The sequence below is a fragment of the Anomaloglossus baeobatrachus genome, chromosome 1, assembly GCF_048569485.1.
Source record: "Anomaloglossus baeobatrachus isolate aAnoBae1 chromosome 1, aAnoBae1.hap1, whole genome shotgun sequence".
Taxonomy (NCBI): Eukaryota; Metazoa; Chordata; class Amphibia; order Anura; family Aromobatidae; genus Anomaloglossus; species Anomaloglossus baeobatrachus.
In genome coordinates, this window is record NC_134353.1 from 953956342 (window position 1) to 953976013 (window position 19672).

At 53.2% G+C, this 19672-nt stretch overlaps 1 protein-coding gene across 1 annotated transcript in view; it reads right to left on the reverse strand.

The window, feature by feature from the left end:
- Positions 1–19672, reverse strand: part of LOC142257368 (uncharacterized) — a 560365-nt gene that overhangs the window by 54845 nt on the left and 485848 nt on the right. The window contains exons 10-14 of the mRNA XM_075329457.1: positions 18559–18636; positions 16765–16941; positions 16559–16682; positions 16410–16477; positions 10249–10351 (exon numbers count right to left, since the gene is read on the reverse strand). Of these exons, the coding sequence (XP_075185572.1) occupies positions 10249–10351; positions 16410–16477; positions 16559–16682; positions 16765–16941; positions 18559–18636 (550 nt within the window). The remainder of the gene's footprint in view (positions 1–10248; positions 10352–16409; positions 16478–16558; positions 16683–16764; positions 16942–18558; positions 18637–19672) is intronic.

Consider the following 19672-nt stretch of genomic DNA (forward strand, 5'->3'; position numbering starts at 1 on the left):
CCCCCAGCTGCCTATTTGTACCCAGTTGTGAACCAAAAATATAGCGAAGCCCTTTTTTTTTAATTATTTCATGACTTTCATGAAATAATTAAAATAAAAAAAGACGTGGGCTTCGCCCAATTTTTGAGTCCAGCCAGGTACAACTAGGCAGCTGGGGATTGGAATATGCAGTGCAGAGTACCCAAGCTTTCTGGGCACCCATGCTGCGTATTACAGTCCGCAGCCACCCCAGAAAATGGCGCTTTCATAGAAGAGCCATCTTCTGGCGCTGTATCAAAATCTTCCAGCTGCCCTGATGCCAGGTGGCTCGCTGGGTAATAATGGGATTAGGGCTAGCTTTATATTATCAGCTGGCCCTAAGCCCGAAATTCATGGTGTCACGCCAATATTAGACATGGCCACCATGAATTTCTAGTAAAGATAAAATAAAACACAACACACAGAAAAATATTTTTATTAGAAATAAAACACAACAGAATTAGTGACTCCATCTTTATCCTGGGTTAAGGGTCCCGCACCGTCCAATATCATCTGATCGGTTTGCTGGAAGACATACCGATCAGATGTTGTGTCAGGATAAAGGATGTGAATCACATCACACATCAGCTGATTATATAAAAGCTGTTTATACAATCAGCTGATGCATCAGTGAAAAAAAAAACAACAAAACCCTACACACTTACATGCTGGCTCCTGTCCGATCGCTGCAGGAGCTGCCGGTGATCAGCTGATAGTCTCCTGACGGCATCAGCTGATAGCCGGGCGGTAAAAAGCCAGCATCACCGTGAGACTTGCAATCAGCTGATGCGTCAGGTGACTGCATCAGGTGATTCTCCGCCAGGTCCTGCATCCATCGGATAAGCCTTGGAGCCGGCACACAGCCGGAGCGGCGGTACCGTAAGAGGAGCTGGGAGCGGGCATGGCACCGGGAGTCTGCAGACAGGTGAGTATGTCTTTTTTATTTTTTTCTACTGTTCACTTGATTTCCAGCTGCTTCATCTCCCGCACGGGAGCGGGCCTGCTGCCCACACGGGAGCGGGCCTGCGGCCGCACGGGAGACTAATGACCGCAGTCTGTATATATATATATATATGTATAAATGTGTTTCCACTTTACTTCCAGGTGGAGCTGTACAATTCATATACAGTCACCCAGAAAATGGCAACACATTACTATGAAATACACCTCCTCCTCTTTTGGGTGCAGTGTAACACCCAAAAGGGGAGGAGAATAGGCATGTCATCTAGTGACTGCCCAAATTTGCAGCTATCGTAATTCTACTAAGGATTACTATAGCTTTTTGATGTGTACACAGGAAGAAGCTCCCCCTACTGGCAATTATAAGTATTTTTAATATAAAAGTTTTATTTTACATATTTAAAAGTTGAAATACATTAAGAAAATAGTTGTTACATACTTATAATAATATTGTTAGCTGATTTGGCCTACAAAATAAAATAAAAATTAGATGATACAGTCCCTTTAAGAAAATCTACTGAAAGAATTTTCTTAAGAAAAAAATGCAGTGTGCACAGCTAATTTTTTTTGCCATAGGTTTTGCTGGGAAATATCTGCAGAAAGGTACAACCATTTTCTCAAGAAATTTCTGCAGCAAAAACAAAAACGCAGGTAAAAATGCAGTGTGTGGACATAGCCAAATAGTCCAAACCTGGGTGGGAAGATTAGGGAGGGGTGCGCCCAGCTCCATGAAACAGTCATGAATGAGGAATGGAGGGAAACAAAGTTCAGAATAATACACAGGGCAATATTTGCGTTCAATCTCCCCTAGACAAAAGCGAAACCAGACAGAATTACACACTGCCCTAGGTGCAAAGATGAGCCGACTGACCTATTCCATGGGTTGTGGTCCTGTTCACATCTCCAACGTCTTAGGACTCAAATCACAAAATGTGTTTTTGAAATTTGGAAATTCACAATCCGCCTGACACCCACTTTGGTCTTATTCCATAAATGGGAGGAGAATGATGAGGGGGCAGGTTGGAATACCCACCCGCATTGCTGCATGTTATTCTGCTATCAGCTAAAAGGGCGATACTTAAAAATTGTCTCTCTCCTAACATCCCCTCTTTAGATGATATTATAATTCAGATGAAACATCTACTGGTTCTGGAGGGGCTGGATGCCGAGAGGGAAAAAGAGAGAATTGGTAAATACTTTAAAAAATGGAAGAATTTCATAATAGCATATTCTAGCCGGAGGAGATGGCACAAATGAGGAGACCGTTCCTTGACACAGTCTGGTACCATACGGAAAAATTACGAGGCACCTCGGGAGGTTTGGAAGTGGGAGAATGAGGGGGGGGCTGGTGGGGAAGAACTGAAAGGAATACAAGGGACTGGCCCATAGGTATATCCTGAAATGTAACGCTTGATGCGCGATGATCTGTGTATAAACTGTAAGCTGTGCTGAAGAGGTCACTGACACTCTCGTCTAAAAATAACAAGGACAACAGATTTCACTCTTACGCTGAATTTCTATTTTCAAGTTGTTTTTTCTATGTAATGTTTTATTAAAATTAATAAAAATATATAAAAAAAAAAAAAGGACAGAGGACAGGGCTCCATGTGTGAATCGGTCGAGTACAGCAACCAAAACATTGTCTACAGCGCTCACCCCACAAGTTGTGCTAGCAGGTACAACACTGGAAACTGCCCAGGAAAATCCTCCAGAAGCCGCTGCACCGACCGCCGGCTCCGACCGCCCAGGGAACAAGACAGGGAACTGATCATGGAAGGAAAGGGGCTGCATCGCGGTATAATCCAGGCGCTGCTAAAAGAGGAGGCGAGCCAGTGCAGGAGCAATCAATTCTTACAGAATACCGCTCTGCAGCCCCTTTCCTTCCATAAATTCTCTATAAGATGGAGGAGTCAGCAACAGAAATGGACAACCAAGGAGAGATTTGTTACATTTCAGCATCTTATGATTAAAAAAAATCTGTACATTTCTCTTCTAGAAGAAAATCAGAAAATACAAATACTTTTTTTTTCCTATTATTAAACTCGTCTCCTGCACATTCACTGATGAAATTACGTCAGTAGAAGAATCGCTCAAGAATCCCCCCCCCAATATCAGGATTAAATTGCCGGACCCCGGACATCCTATCCGCACACAATGGGTTATATATAAGAGGTGACGCTCGTCTTTCATGTAACCATGATATTTGTTATGTGATGATAATACTCTGCCATCTCTGTCTCTTCCTCCTCCCTGGTGAGCAGCATTACCGACCCTCAGAGCAGTAATCTCCATCCGCTCCTGTTATTTGGGTTTATGTCTCCATGTTCTGTATCTGTCACACACTGACATGAGTGTAATAGGAGATGATGGATTTGTACCGCCCCGCACTCGGCTGCAACCGAGCAGCTCGGATCCGGGCTCGTTTGTGGGTGGCTCGAGCACCTCCGGACCCGGGGTCACTTCGCTCTGAAAGGGGGCTGGCGCTTTAAAGGGGTTAGGGTTACGGCCGGGGCGTGGCTTTGGTTAAGTTCTTGACGCCACCCACGGGTCATGGTGAATGTGGACACCACCGCTGCTGTTGACTAGGCACCCGGGGGAGAGGTTGCGCAGCAAAGGTGTTAACCCCTCCGTGGGTAAGGGTGATGGCCCCGGGACCCGATTGGTAGGGTATGTCGGTGCTTGGCGGTGCAGGGCGGTGCGCGGCCCAAGGGCTCAATTGTACTCACTATGATAGATGCACAAGAGTCTCTGGTAAACCAAGATGATGGTGGTCGGTGCCCGCAGCCGTCTGCGTCTGGTCCCCCACTCGGGTTGGTGGTCTCCGCCTTTCTCCCGCACCCTGTACTGTACTTTGGGCTGCCGGTGCTTCAGCAACGGGAGCCTGCTCCCCGGCATTGTGTATGTCGGGAGAGCCCGTTTGCCCGCAGACGCTGGCCCGTGGGATCTCTCTGCCTGTGCGGTGGCTTTCTATCCCCCTCGGTGGGCTGTTGTCTTCAGTCGGGACTTGGGTGGGAAAGGACCTAAAGTCCAGACCTCAATCAGTTACCGTATTTTTCGCTTTATAAGACGCACCTGATTATAAGACGCACCCCCAAATTTGGTGAAGGAATAGAGAATTTTTTAATAAATGGGGTCCGTCTTATAATGCCAGTGTCCGTCTGACAAATCATATAGGGTATATGTCCCTCATAGCCCCCCCCATCCTAAAATTAGCCCTCTGAATCTGGATATGGCCCAGTGATGCCACATGTCCCCTATGCCTGGCACACATCCTCTATGGCTGGCACACAGCCCACTGTGGCTGGCACACGGCCCACTGTGGCTGGCACACGGCCCACTGTGGCTGGCACACGGCCCACTGTGGCGGCACACGGCCCACTGTGGCGGCACACGGCCCACTGTGGCGGCACACGGCCCACTGTGGCGGCACACGGCCCACTGTGGCGGCACACGGCCCCATGTGGCTGCACACGGCCCCATGTGGCTGCACACGGCCCCATGTGGCTGCACACGGCCCCATGTGGCTGCACACGGCCCCATGTGGCTGCACACGGCCCACTATTGCTGGCACATGGCCCCATGTGGCGGCACATGGCCCACTATTGCTGGCACATGGCCTCATGTGGCTGCACACGGCCCACTATTGCTGGCACATGGCCCCATGTGGCTGCACACGGCCCCATGTGGCTGCACACAGCCCACTATTGCTGGCACATGGCCTCATGTGGCTGCACACGGCCCACTATTGCTGGCACATGGCCCCATGTGGCTGCACACGGCCCCATGTGGCTGCACACAGCCCACTATTGCTGGCACATGGCCCCATGTGGCGGCACACGGCCCCATGTGGCTGCACACAGCCCACTATTGCTGGCACATGGCCCCATGTGGCGGCACCCGGCCCCATGTGGCGGCACACGGCCCCATGTGGCTGCACACGGCCCCATGTGGCTGCACACAGCCCACTATTGCTGGCACATGGCCCCATGTGGCGGCACCCGGCCCCATGTGGCGGCACACGGCCCCATGTGGCGGCACACGGCCCCATGTGGCTGCACACGGCCCCATGTGGCTGCACACGGCCCCATGTGGCTGCACACGGCCCCATGTGGCTGCACACGGCCCCATGTGGCTGCACACGGCCCCATGTGGCTGCACACGGCCCACTATTGCTGGCACATGGCCCCATGTGGCGGCACATGGCCCACTATTGCTGGCACATGGCCTCATGTGGCTGCACACGGCCCACTATTGCTGGCACATGGCCCCATGTGGCTGCACACGGCCCCATGTGGCTGCACACAGCCCACTATTGCTGGCACATGGCCTCATGTGGCTGCACACGGCCCACTATTGCTGGCACATGGCCCCATGTGGCTGCACACGGCCCCATGTGGCTGCACACAGCCCACTATTGCTGGCACATGGCCCCATGTGGCGGCACCCGGCCCCATGTGGCGGCACACGGCCCCATGTGGCGGCACACGGCCCCATGTGGCTGCACACGGCCCACTATTGCTGGCACATGGCCCCATGTGGCGGCACACGGCCCACTATTGCTGGCACATGGCCCCATGTGGCGGCACACGGCCCCATGTGGCGGCACACGGCCCCATGTGGCGGCACACGGCCCCATGTGGCTGCACACGGCCCACTATTGCTGGCACATGGCCCCATGTGGCGGCACACGGCCCACTATTGCTGGCACATGGCCCCATGTGGCGGCACACGGCCCCATGTAGCGGCACATGGCCCACTATTGCTGGCACACAGCTCCCTGTGTTATATATCGCCCCATGCTGCTGCTTTTAGGAAAATAAACTTTCCTTACCTTCTCCAGCATTGTCCTGTCTGTGTCCCCTCCTCGGGGTTGATCTCCAGCCTCCTGCATTTCCTGGTTCTCGGCCGGTCATGTGATCGGCACGGCAGAGTGAAATCTCTTGTACCTTATCACAGCAGCAGGAGGGAGGCCTGGCAGACACGCTGGAGGAGGTGAGTAAAAAGTTTATTATTTTACTGTTTGCAGCAGCATAGGGGCCATAGCTAACACGGGGGAGGGGGCATGTGCAATCAAAGAAGGGGCAGGCAGATATAATATACACTGCTGCCCCAGCCTATCGCCGCGGTGCACTTTCAGCACCATGGTGGTGGACAGCAGCTGTGCATATTATATGAGCGGGTGCAGGAGATTAAAGGCTTCTGCTCCCAGCTTTCATAAGTCCCCCAGCAGAGCTCCAGAGCTGCCCGCACCTCCCCTGGACTCTGTAGTGTGTGTATATATATATATATACACCCCCCCCCCGTATATTCGGATTATAAGACGCACCCCCTACTTTCCCCCAAAATTTGGGGGAACAAAAGTGCGTCTTATAAAGCGAAAAATACGGTAATCAACGGGGACCGGTAGTTTTGGGACCTCATTTCGGGGTCTGAGTACTCCCCTTTTGTGCTTCAGTTTCCAGTCGGTTCCCCGGTTCGATACCGGCGGGACACTACCCTGCCCCGGTCCCTTACGGTTCCACCGAGCCGTCTTCCCGGCTCCTGCAGGCTAAGGCCACCCGTCTGCCTCCTAGCCAGAGGTGGATGGGCTCCGACCCAGACACCTGGTGTTAGACTGCGGCAGACTTGGGCACAGGTCTGCCTCTGCACTTGGACTTCACTCCACACCACTCCAAGGCTAACCACTATCTAACTTGTTTTTCCTGCCTCCGGGCCTGTGAACTTCTCAGTGGGCGTATCCAACCGCCTGGGCATGCCCCCTGGTGTGTCCATCAAACCCGGACGGAGGTAACTAGGGTTTTAAGGTTGGCTGATGACACCTTCTTAGGGGACGGGTGTTGTGCAAGGGCCTACCTCTGACTACCTGGCTAGTCCAGGGCGTCACATTCCCCCTTGGTTTAATACAGACCGTCCGCGGGCTGTCCAGCCACCAACGGTTTATTTTGTAACTGCAAAAGATAAAACGGGAAAACATCTACAAATATATTAACTTTTTACATTTTAAGCAGATTTTAAGGAATCATCCCTTACGGGAGGCATCTTAGTTTAATGTTGTAAACATATATATATAAAGAAAACATTTTTATTAAACGGGAATGGGACCGGGTCCTTTCATTTGCCCACCCAAGCAAACCTACACCTTGATGCTGCCTCTAAGAACAGGTCAGCACCCCTTTTCCCCAGTCCAGGAAACGGGCCCAGGTATGGGTATTGCCCACAACGGGCCGGATACAAAGTTCCATACCCGGCAGTCTCTCAGAGGTCCCACGTCCAGGGGACCCCTGACCCCGGAGGGTTATCACCGGTTTCTATGGTGACGGGACCTCGGCCGACTCCACCGCAGGCCCTTCCTCCAACCAGCCTCTCCGGAGACTGTAGGTGTGAAAGGTGGTCCAAGGGGCTATTTACAAAGCCCAAACGTTATTGGGTGGCCTGCACGTTCTCGGCCTTGTCTCTATTTTTTAAACGGGGTGTAAAACAGTGGGATCAAACAAAGTCCCAACGAGGGCAGGAACATGGTAGCCGGGAACCGCTACCTTTTCAACATTCTTCTTCCATGGAGCTGTATGGCGGGGGAGGGGACTAGGTACTGCGGCGCACCCTCCTTTTTACATCAAGGGCGAACCAGCCCCTCTCCCCGCAATGCTGGGTGTACGTGACCAGCTCTCCGGCTTCCAGGTCACGGTCCGGGTGACCAATCGGAAGGTGGGGGTACACATCCCTCCTGGATACAAAGATCTCGGCATCCAGGCCGGGCTCGAAGATGAACCCCCACCCACGGTGGGGGTCAAACTGGCGGACCTGGCCTTCCCGAGTCGGGCCCCGCACCCGATAGGTGGCGCTGCGGAGATTCTCTTTCTCCCTGATGGTTCGGGCCAGCACCTCAGCCTTCTGCTTCTCACATACCGTGATCTCCTGGCCAAGCTGGCGCTGCTGCCGCTCCAAATACGGAGCGTCTACCTGCTCCCTTTGCGCGGGGTTGGGCCCAGCCGGAGATCCCCCGTGCCGGCTACGACCGGCACCCTCTGCACTGGGGAACACCGCTGTGACATGGCCTGCTGTGCTTCTTTGCAGCAACAACCCTGTGACACCTCAGCCGAGGCCTGGTTTGTGGGAGCGGCCAGCTTTGCCCGCTGGACCTCCTTCCGGTCACCGGGTACTTCCATCTTGGCCGGGCGGACTGCCAGGGCCTTAGGTAGCTGGGGCGCGGTCACTTCCGGGACCGGCGGGTCCACTCCGGGAACGGGCATCTTCTGAGAACTGATCTTCCACGGGAGTGGGATTGGTGCGGGCCGCATAAACGGCCGTCCGCAGGCCGTATCTTCTCCAGGTGGGTCCTCACAGACGGATGGGACGGGCTCCGCTGCCGGTGTCGGGGGCAGCGGACCGAGCGGGGGAGCAGTGGCAACCGGTACCGGGTGGTGAGGGAAGCAACATGGAGAGCGGGGGCAGATCGGGTCCCTCAGCCGCGTCGGCCGGTCCCTCGGGGACATAGGGGCATGGGTCGCTTACCCGCTCTCCAAAATTTGCCTCCACTTCACGCACTCGCACAGCCGCAGCTATCTCCTCCATCTCGGCCACCCATCGTTCCACCAGGAACCGCACCTGGGCTTGCAAGCGGCTTCACATTAGCATCGTCCGGGCATCCACACACGCCGCTGTTCAAGGCGCGGGCTCCGGGGTTGCGGGCTTGCCAGACAGGGCGGACATGGTGCTTGCTCGGGGTCCAGGAACCAAACGGGTGGCAGAGTCCTGGAGTTCCTGCCCTTTATCCGCTCGGTCACGAGTCAGAATCTTCACCCGCCCCCCCTTGGTCTTTTCGCGGCACTCGCTTCACAGTTTCGCTCTTTGACTGCTCGCATTTTGGCACAGCCGAGTTCCCAGGGGGCGGGGCTTCAACTCTCACGCTCTTTTCGCGGGGGAGAAGGCTTTGGCGGGAATCTTCGCGCCAAAAGATGGCGGCAAGATGGCGGATTCTGAAATTTTTCAACGGGTCACCGCTGACTTCCACTTCAAGGCGCACTTCACCAGGTAGGTGATTAGGTAAGTATCCTGTTCGTGACGCCAGAAGAGTCGATGTGTACCGCCCCGCGCTCGGCTGCAACCGAGTCGCTCGGATCCGGGCTCGTTTGTGGGTGCATCGAGCGCCTTCGGACCCGGGGTCATTTCGCTCTGAAAAGGGGCTAGCGCTTTGAAGGGGTTAGGGTTACGGCCGGGGCCGTGGTTTTGGTTAAAATCGCGACGCCACCCATGGGTCGTGGTGAATGTGGACACCACTGCTGCTGTTGACTAGGCACCCGGGGCTTCAGCAACGGGAGCCCGCTCCCCGGCGTTGTGTATGTCGACAGAGCCCATTTGCCCGCAGACGCTGGCCCATGGGATCTCTCTGTCTGTGCGGTGGCTTTCTATCCCCCTCGGTGGGCTGTTGTCTTCAGTCGGGACTTGGGTGGGAAAGGACCTAAAGTCCAGACCTCAATCAGTTAATTAACGGGGTCCGGTAATTTCGGGACCTAGTTTCAGGGTCTGAGTACCCCCCTTTTCTGCTCCGGTTTCCAGTTGGTTCCCCGGTTCGGTACCGGCGGGCCACTACCCTGTCCCGATCCCTTACGGTTCCACCGAGCCGTCTTCCCGGCTCCTGCAGGCTGAGGCCACCGTCTGCCTCCTAGCCAGAGGTGGCTGGGCTCCGACCCAGACACTTGTTGTTAGACTATGGCAGACTTGGGCACAGGTCTGCCTCTGCACTTGGACTTCACTCCACACCACTCCAAGGCTAACCACTATCTAACTTGTTTTTCCTGCCTCCGGGCCTGTGAACTCCTCAGTGGGCATGTCCAACCGCCTGGGCACGTCCCATGGTGTGTCCATCAAACCCGGAGGGAGGTAACTAGGGTTTTAAGGTTGGCTGATGACACCTTCTTAGGGGACGGGTGTTGTGCAAGGGCCTACCTGTGACTACCTGGCTAGTCCAGGGCGTCACAGATTCTTGGTCCCTAAACTGGAGAAACCCCTCATCAGCCCTGTCAGTGTATAATAGGAAAGAGCTGGAGCTTGTCCTCGCTCACATCGGCAGAATTCATGTCCAGCTGTATTTCTCCTCTATAACATAACTGCACATCCCGTGTTATCACCTGCACCGGGATCACAGATTCATTCACATTTCATGTGTATTTTACATGAAGGGTTAATATACCACTGGAGAAACTGACAAAGCAAAGAGCGGAAAAATAGTAATGTGTGACTTGTGTGCATTATTGGGTGGTCTGTACTCACCGGGGCGGTGATCTGTAGGAATCTCCTCGTTACTCCGCTGATCGCCCCTCACATTTCTCTCTGGAGAATTAATATTGCTCAGATCTTTATCCGGATCCAATAGCTGCAAAAAAGAGAATTTTGTTACTTATCGTAAATTCTTTTTCTTATAGTTCCGTATTGGGAGACCCAGACCATGGGTGTTTAGCTTCTGCCTCCGGAGGACACACAAAGTACTACACTTAAAAGTGTAGCTCCTCCCTCTGAGCTTATACACCCCCTGGTAGCCAGTCCTAGCCAGTTTAGTGCAAAAGCTGAAGGAGAATAGCCACCCACAAGTAGAGCCGAGTAAGATCCGGAACAACCGGAGACTCTGTCCACGACAACAGCCGGTGATAAGACACGGAACAAGAAAATTGCCAACAGGCAACAGGGAGGGAGCTGGGTCTCCCAATACGGAACTATAAGAAAAAGAATTTACGGTAAGTAACAAAATTCTCTTTTTCTTTTTCGTTCCTTTGGGAGACCCAGACTATGGGACGTTCCAAAGCTGTCCCTGGGTGGGAATAAACAGAAAAAACTAAGAAGTAGGCGGAGCCTAACTTCACAAGTGGGCGACAGCCGCCTGAAGGATGCGTCTGCCCAAGCTCGCATCTGCCGAAGCATGAGCATGCACTTGGTAGTGCTTCGAAAAGGTATGCAGGCTAGTCCAAGTGGCAGCCTGACAGACTTGTTGAGCCGTAGCCTGGTGCCTAAAAGCCCAAGAGGCACCGACAGCTCTGGTCGAGTGTGCTTTGATCCCCGGCGGGGGAGGCACCCGAGTACTCTGGTAGGCGTCCGAAATGGTCGATCTAATCCAACGGGCCAAGGTCGGCTTAGAAGCAGAGAGACCCTTGCGCCGCCCTGTGGTTAGCACAAAAAGAGAGGTGCACCACCTAAGCGCAGCGGTGCGAGACACATAGATCCGGAGAGCACGCACCAGATCTAGAGTATGCAGCGCTTTCTCAAAGCGATGAACGGGGGCCGGACAGAAGGAAGGCAAGGAAATATCCTGGTTAAGGTGGAAGGGAGAGACCACCTTAGGAAGAAAGTCCGGGGTCGGACGGAGAACTACCTTGTCTTGGTGAAAAAGCAAAAAAGGTGACTCAGAGGAGAGCGCAGCCAAATCAGAGACTCTCCTGAGAGAAGTTATGGCAACTAGAAAGGCCACCTTTTGAGAAAGACGATACAAAGAAACCTCCCTAAGGGGCTCGAAAGGGGGTTTCTGCAATACCGTGAGGACCAAGTTAAGGTCCCAGGGATCCAAGGGCCGCCGATAAGGCGGAATGATGTGAGACGCACCTTGCATGAAGGTGCGGACCTCAGCCAGCCGGGCGAGACGCCGCTGGAACAGCACTGATAGAGCTGAGACTTGTCCCTTGAGAGAGTTGAGGGACAGTCCTAGCTGCAGTCCGGACTGTAAAAAAGACAGAAGGGTCGGCAACGAGAATGGCCAAGGAGAATGGCCGGAAGAGCGACACCAGGACAGGAACATTTTCCAAGTCCTGTGATAGATCTTGACGGAGGAAGACTTACGGGCCCGAGTCATAGTGGAGATGACTTTAGGAGGAATACCAGAAGCCGTCAAAATCGAGGACTCAAGAGCCACGCCGTCAATTTGAGTGCCGCAGAATTCGGGCGGAAAAACGGACCTTGCGAGAGCAGGTCTGGACGATCCGGAAGATGCCATGGCATCTCCACGGACAGTTGGAGCAGGTCCGGATACCAAGCTCGCCTGGGCCAGTCCGGTGCAATGAGGATGACTCGACGGCCCTCCATTCTGATCTTGCGCAGGACTCTGGGCAAGAGCTAGAGGGGGAAACACGTAGGATAGACGAAACTGGGACCAGTCTTGAACCAGAGCGTCCGCGGCGAAGGCCTGAGGATCGTGGGAGCGAGCCACGTAAACTGGAACCTTGTTGTTGTGACGGGATGCCATTAGGTCCACGTCCGGAGTGCCCCACTTGCGGCAGATTGACTGAAACACTGCCGGGTGCAGGGACCACTCGCCACCGTCCACGGATTGACGGCTGAGATAATCTGCCTCACAGTTTTCTACGCCAGGGATGTGGACTGCGGATATGGTGGACTTGGAGTCCTCCGCCCATTGAAGAATGCGTTGGACCTCCAACATTGCCAGGCGGCTGCGTGTCCCGCCTTGGTGATTGATGTAGGCAACCGCTGTCGCGTTGTCTGACTGGACTCGAATGTGCCTGCCCGCCAACAGGTGGTGAAAGGCTAGGAGAGCTAGAAGCACAGCTCTGGTTTCCAGCACATTGATTGAAAGGGCTGACTCGGACGGAGTCCAAGTGCCCTGTGCTGTGGTGGAGATGTACCGCTCCCCAGCCGGATAGGCTGGCATCCGTGGTGAGAATCACCCAGGACGGAGTCAGGAAGGAGCGCCCTTGGGACAGGGAGAGGGGTCGAAGCCACCACTGAAGAGAGCTCCTGGTCCGTGGCGACAGAGCCACTAACCTCTGTAAGGAGGAAGGCCGCTTGTCCCAACAGCGGAGAATGTCCAGCTGCAGAGGACGCAGATGGAACTGGGCAAAGGGAACCGCCTCCATGGAGGCCACCATTTGACCCAGCACCTGCATCAGACGCTTGAGGGTATAACGGCGGGTCCAAAGGAGAGAGCGCACCGCCAACCGGAGTGACAGCTGTTTGTCTAAGGGCAACTTCACAAGTGCCGGCAAAGTCTCGAACTGCATCCCTAGGTACGTGAGACTCTGGGTCGGCGTCAGAGTGGATTTGGGAAGATTGACAATCCACCCGAATTGGGCTAGGGTGGTGAGAGTGAGCGAAACACTCCGCTGACAGTCTGCGCTGGATGTACCCTTGACCAGAAGGTTGTCCAGATAAGGAAGCACTGCTAACCCCTGGAGGTGCAGGACCGCAATCACTGCCGCCATGACCTTGGTGAATACCCGAGGGGCCGTGGCTAACCCGAAGGGGAGAGCCACGAATTGGAAATGATCCTCTCCTATCGCAAAACGTAACCAACGCTGATGTGACACTGCGATTGGCACATGTAGATAGGCATCTCTGATGTCGATGGACGCCAGGAACTCCCCTTGGGTCATAGAGGCAATGACTGATCGCAGAGACTCCATGCGAAAATGCCGCACCCGGACATGCTTGTTGAGAAGCTTGAGATCCAGGATGGGCCGGAAGGTACCGTCCTTTTTTGGAACTAGGAAGAGATTTGAGTAAAAACCTCTGAACCGTTCCTGAGCGGGAACTGGGACAATCACTCCGTTTGCCTGCAAGGACGCCACGGCCTGCGAGAAGGCGGCGGCCTTGGAGCAGGGGGGAGTTGAGAGAAAAAATCTGTTTGGAGGGCTGGAAGAGAATTCTATCCTGTAGCCGTGAGATATGATGTCTCTCACCCACTGATCGGAGACTTGCTTTAACCAAGCGTCGCCAAAGTGGGAGAGCCTGCCACCGACTAAGGACGTGGCTGGAGCGGGCCGAGAGTCATGAGGAAGCTGCCTTAGTGGCAGAACCTCCTGCGGTCTTCTGCGGACGCGCTTTTGGGCGCCAGTTGGATTTCTGATCCTTGGCTGAGTTAGCGGACGAGGCGGAAGGCTTAGAGGATGACCAGTTGGAGGAACGAAAGGAACGAAACCTCGATTGATTCCTACCCTGGGCGGGTTTCCTGGTCTTGGTTTGTGGCATGGAAGTACTCTTCCCGCCAGTAGCTTCTTTAATAATTTCATCCAGCTGTTCACCAAACAGCCGTGAACCAGCAAAAGGGAGCCCAGCAAGAAACTTCTTGGAAGAAGCATCTGCCTTCCACTCTCGAAGCCACAAAAGCCTGCGGATAACAAGAGAATTAGCTGAAGCCACCGCAGTGCGGTGAGCAGCCTCTAGCATGGCAGACATGGCATAGGATGAAAAAGCTGAAGCCTGAGCAGTTAAGGTAACCATCTCAGGCATAGATTCCTTGGTGAGGGAATGCATCTCCTCTAGAGAAGCAGAGATGGCTTTGAGAGCACACACTGCTGCAAAAGTCGGGGAAAACGAGGCCCCCGCAGCTTCATACACAGATTTGGCCAGAAGGTCAATCTGACGGTCAGTGGAATCCTTAAGTGAGGTGCCGTCAGCCACCGACACAACGGTCCGGGCTGATAGCCTAGACACCGGAGGGTCTACCTTTGGGGAGTGAGACCACTCCTTGACCACCTCAGGTGGAAATGGAAACCGGTCATCAGAACCACGCTTTGGAAAGCGTTTGTCAGGGCAGGCCCTGGGTTTGGTCACAGCGGTCTGAAAACTGGAGTGGTTAAAGAACACACTCTTCACTCTCTTAGGCGAGGTAAACTGATGTTTTTCTGCCAAAGAGAGTTGCTCCTCTGACACTGGCGGATTGAGATCCAGCACAGAATAGAAGCAATCAAATCACTAAGATCTGAGTCACCCTCAGAGAAATCGATACATAGTCTCCGAGCCCCCAGTGAGGGCATCCTCCTCATCTTGAGAGTCAGCTCTTGAGACAGAGCCGTGGGATGGGGAGGGGGAGGAAACCCTGCGCCTTCTCTTAGAAGGACTGGGTCTGGGATCAGATGATGAATCCTCCGTGAGCTCCGATGGACGGAGGTCAGAGGATAGGAGTCCTCTGTCAAGAGTATTAGAGGCACCCTGTGAGGGGGGCTGATGCATATTCATCAAAGTCCTGGACAAAAGCCCCATGGACTCAGCAAATGACTGGGATATGGACCTAGAAAAGGACTCTACCCAGGCCGGGGGTTCAATCACAGGTGCAGCAGTAGTCTAAGAGACCACTGGGGGTGAGACTCCAGGCTGTGGCACCGCCAAGTTAGAGCAGACATCACAATGTGGATAGGTGCTCGGCTCAGGCAGCAGGAGCTTACATGCAGTGCATGCAGAATAAAGCTTTGGAGCCTTGCTCCTTGTGTGAGACATGCTGCTGGAGTGGGGGCTTTGCAGAGAATGAACCCCAGGGAGAATATACAGAGGTCCACAACCGGAGACCGGCTGTGGCTTACCAGACCGCTGAGCGCGGTGTTGTGTGCCCTCCAGATCCCGAAGCCCGGTCCCCCAGTCGCAGCACCTCAGCAGAGATGCAGAATGCAGGATGTCCCAGAGCAGAGTGAACTCTGCCTGAGAAGAGGGCGTTCCTATAAAAGAGCGGGAACTGGAGGGCTATAGAGACCTGCAGGGAAGGAGGGACGCCCCAGCAGTGGGGAGTGTCCCTCCCCTGTGTAGAACGGCCGACGGGAGGAGCCGAACCTGTCCCTCTGCATGAGTGACATGCGAGGGCAGGAAAATGAAACTAGGCCTCCGGCGAAGCCAGGGCCTAAATTTAAGCGGCGAGGCCGACAAGCAGGCACCATCGGCGCGGTTCTCAGGCAAAAGCTAGAGAACCCGCCGGAAAAGTTAAAACAATCACATACAGCATACTCTCCCCTTACAATAAAGAACGGGGACACCCAACATAAACGTCTCAGGTACTTAGCTGCTGAGACGCAGGGCCATGTCCCTGGGGATGAGTTCTCCGGTCCAACAGAATCCTCAAGGGGCTGTGGATGGAGACCGGACTCCTGCCAGGCATGGAGACCGTGCTGGCTCCCACTTCAAGCCAGAGCCCAGAAGGGATGGTGAAGGAGCGCAGCATGTAAGGCTGCAGCCTTGTAAATCAACCTTAACAACACCGCCGACACAGTGGGGTGAGAAGGGACATGCCGGGAGTCCAGACACGGACCCGCTTTTCTTCAAACTCTTTCCAAAAGTCAAACAAATCAGATGAGAATGCATGTGTGGATGTATGCCTCCTGACACAAAGCAATAAACTGGCTAGGACTGGCTACCAGGGGGTGTATAAACTCAGAGGGAGGAGCTACACTTTTAAGTGTAGTACTTTGTGTGTCCTCCGGAGGCAGAAGCTAAACACCCATGGTCTGGGTCTCCCAAAGGAACGATAAAGAAATAAAATATTGTAAAAGTCCCCGGGAATAATGGAGATAAGATCCGGACATGTGAGGTCTGTGGTCAGCTGTGATCCTGCCGTCTCCACCGCTCTCATTACACAAGTATAAAACATCTAACACTGGAGGAGAAAACAAGACTGAACACAAGGAGGTCACAGCCGTCTACACCTCATAAGGGAGATCTCCAACTACCTGAGGATCCTGTGGAGGAGGAGGAGGAGCGGGACATCTCTCTGGGGTCGTCCTCGTACTGGAGAGACCTGCAGGAGACACAGACAGGACGGACATCATTATTACATACAGATAATTATAGGCCGGGTGTATTCAGTCCTGTCTATTACCTGGTGATGTGCGGGGCTGGGGCTCCTCCATCAGCACCTCCTTGTACCGCTCCTTGTGTTCTTCTAGATACTCCCACTCCTCCATGGAGAAATAGACGGTGACGTCCTGACACCTTATAGGAACCTGACAACACAATGATACCGTCATCACCCAGAATCCTCCAGTGCTGTCCTGTATAATGTCCCAGCATTCCCAGCAGTGTCACCTCTCCAGTCAGCAGCTCCAGCATCTTGTTGGTGAGTATCAGGATCTTCTGGTCATTGATGTCCTCATGTATCCGGGGGTGAGGTGGAGGCCCCGGGATTGGGCTCAGGGTTCCTCCCCGTCCTTCACACACAGGGGCCTGACAGCGATCACTAGAGGTCTTCACTACTGTGTAATCCTGAGTGTGGAGACATTAATAATATCACTACAGACATTTCCAGAGTCCATCACCTCCCCGGTCATATCCTCTGTTATCCCCATAGATAATGATGTAATGTGATGACATCAGAGCCTGTCACCTCCCCGGTCATATCCTCTGTTATTCCCATAGATAATGATGTAATGTGATGACATCAGAGCCTGTCACCTCCCCGGTCATATCCTCTGTTATTCCCATAGATAATGATGTAATGTGATGACATCAGAACCTCTCACCTCCCCGGTCATATCCTCTGTTATCTCCATAGATAATGATGTAATGTGATGACATCAGAGCCTCTCACCTCCCCGGTCATATCCTCTGTTATTCCCATAGATAATGATGTAATGTGATGACATCAGAGCCTCTCACCTCCCCGGTCATATCCTCTGTTATCCCCATAGATAATGATGTAATGTGGTGACATCAGAGCCTCTCACCTCCCCGGTCATATCCTCTGTTATCCCCATAGATAATGATGTAATGTGGTGACATCAGAACCTCTCACCTCCCCGGTCATATCCTCTGTTATTCCCATAGATAATGATGTAATGTGATGACATCAGAGCCTCTCACCTCCCCGGTCATATCCCCTGTTATTCCCATAGATAATGATGTAATGTGATGACATCAGAGCCTCTCACCTCCCCGGTCATATCCTCTGTTATTCCCATAGATAATGATGTAATGTGATGACATCAGAACCTCTCACCTCCCCGGTCATATCCTCTGTTATTCCCATAGATAATGATGTAATGTGATGACATCAGAGCCTCTCACCTCCCCGGTGATATCCTCTGTTATTCCCATAGATAATGATGTAATGTGATGACATCAGAACCTCTCACCCTCCCGGTCATATCCTCTGTTATTCCCATAGATAATGATGTAATGAGATGACATCAGAGCCTCTCACCTCCCCGGTCATATCCTCTGTTATTCCCATAGATAATGGTGTAATGTGATGACATCAGAGCCTCTCACCTCCCCGGTCATATCCTCTGTTATTCCCATAGATAATGATGTAATGTGATGACATCAGAGCCTCTCACCCTCCCGGTCATATCCTCTGTTATTCCCATAGATAATGATGTAATGTGATGACATCAGAGCCTCTCACCTCCCCGGTCACATCCTCTGTTATTCCCATAGATAATGATGTAATGTGGTGACATCAGAACCTCTCACCTCCCCGGTCATATCCTCTGTTACTCCCATAGATAATGATGTAATGTGATGACATCAGAGCCTCTCACCTCCCCGGTCATATCCTCTGTTATTCCCATAGATAATGATGTAATGTGATGACATCAGAACCTCTCACCTCCCCGGTCATATCCTCTGTTATTCCCATAGATAATGATGTAATGTGATGACATCAGAGCCTCTCACCTCCCCGGTCATATCCTCTGTTATCCCCATAGATAATGATGTAATGTGATGACATCACAGCCTCTCACCTCCCCGGTCATATCCTCTGTTATTCCCATAGATAATGATGTAATGTGATGACATCAGAACCTCTCACCTCCCCGGTCATATCCTCTGTTATTCCCATAGATAATGATGTAATGTGATGACATCAGAGCCTCTCACCTCTCCAGTAAGATGGAAGATTATCTCCAGACTCAGGTGTAATATCTTCTCCATAATGTTATCTTTGTCCTTAATCATCTTTTTGGGGTCAATCAGGAAAAATGAAAAGAAAACAGAAGATTGATCCTTTATTATATAGAGGATGAGATGATGTTAAGGAAATCAACTAAAAGGAAACAAATGCAAAAAACTGAAGAGAATAAGGGTGAATACAGTGGGGGAAATAAGTATTTGATCCCTTGCTGATTGTGTAAGTTTGCCCACTGACATAGACATGAATAGTCTATAATTTTAAGGGCAGGTTAATTTTACCATTGAGAGATAGAATATCCAAAGTAAAATCCAGAAAATCACATTGTATAAATTATATAATATTATTTGCATTTTGCAGAGAGAAATAAGTATTTGATCCCCTACCAACAGGGCCGGATTATAGGCGGGGCAGGCGGGGCTTCAGCCCCGGGGCCCCCACCAAAAGAGCTTCCAAGGGGGCCCCCACCACCAGGGCCATACTTGCCACCCGTCAGCAATTTTTTTTTTCTTTTCTTCACACCCGCTCCCCCTCCGTTAAGACAGTCTAAATCAGCTGTGTTTTCGGGGGGGGGGGGGGGGGCACCTACATTTATTTGTATCTGCGTCTCTAAGACGCAAAAACAAGCTGCGGGCACAGGACGCCGATTGACCTCGGAAGTACCATCGTTTGTACTTCCGGGGTCAGAGGTGTGCCTGCTCCCTGCTCTGCTGCGGCGTCCAATGCTGCGGACGTCACAGCAGGACGCCGCGGACGTCACAGCAGGACGCCGCCGCGGAGAAGACCCACGCGCGCGGCCGGCTGGCCGGCCGCGGAGGAGAGGACCCACGCGGGCGGCCGGCTGGCTGGCCGGCCGCGGAGGAGAGGACCCACGCGGGCGGCCGGCTGGCTGGCCGGCCGCGGAGGAGAGGACCCACGCGGGCGGCCGGCTGCCTGGCCGGCCGCGGAGGAGAGGACCCACGCGCGCGCCGGCCGCGGAGGAGAGGACCCACGCACGCGGCCAGGAGAGGAGACTAACCGGAGCAGGAGAATGGCCGCGGCACCGGAACAGCAGCAGGACGATGGCGGCCTATACCGGAGCAG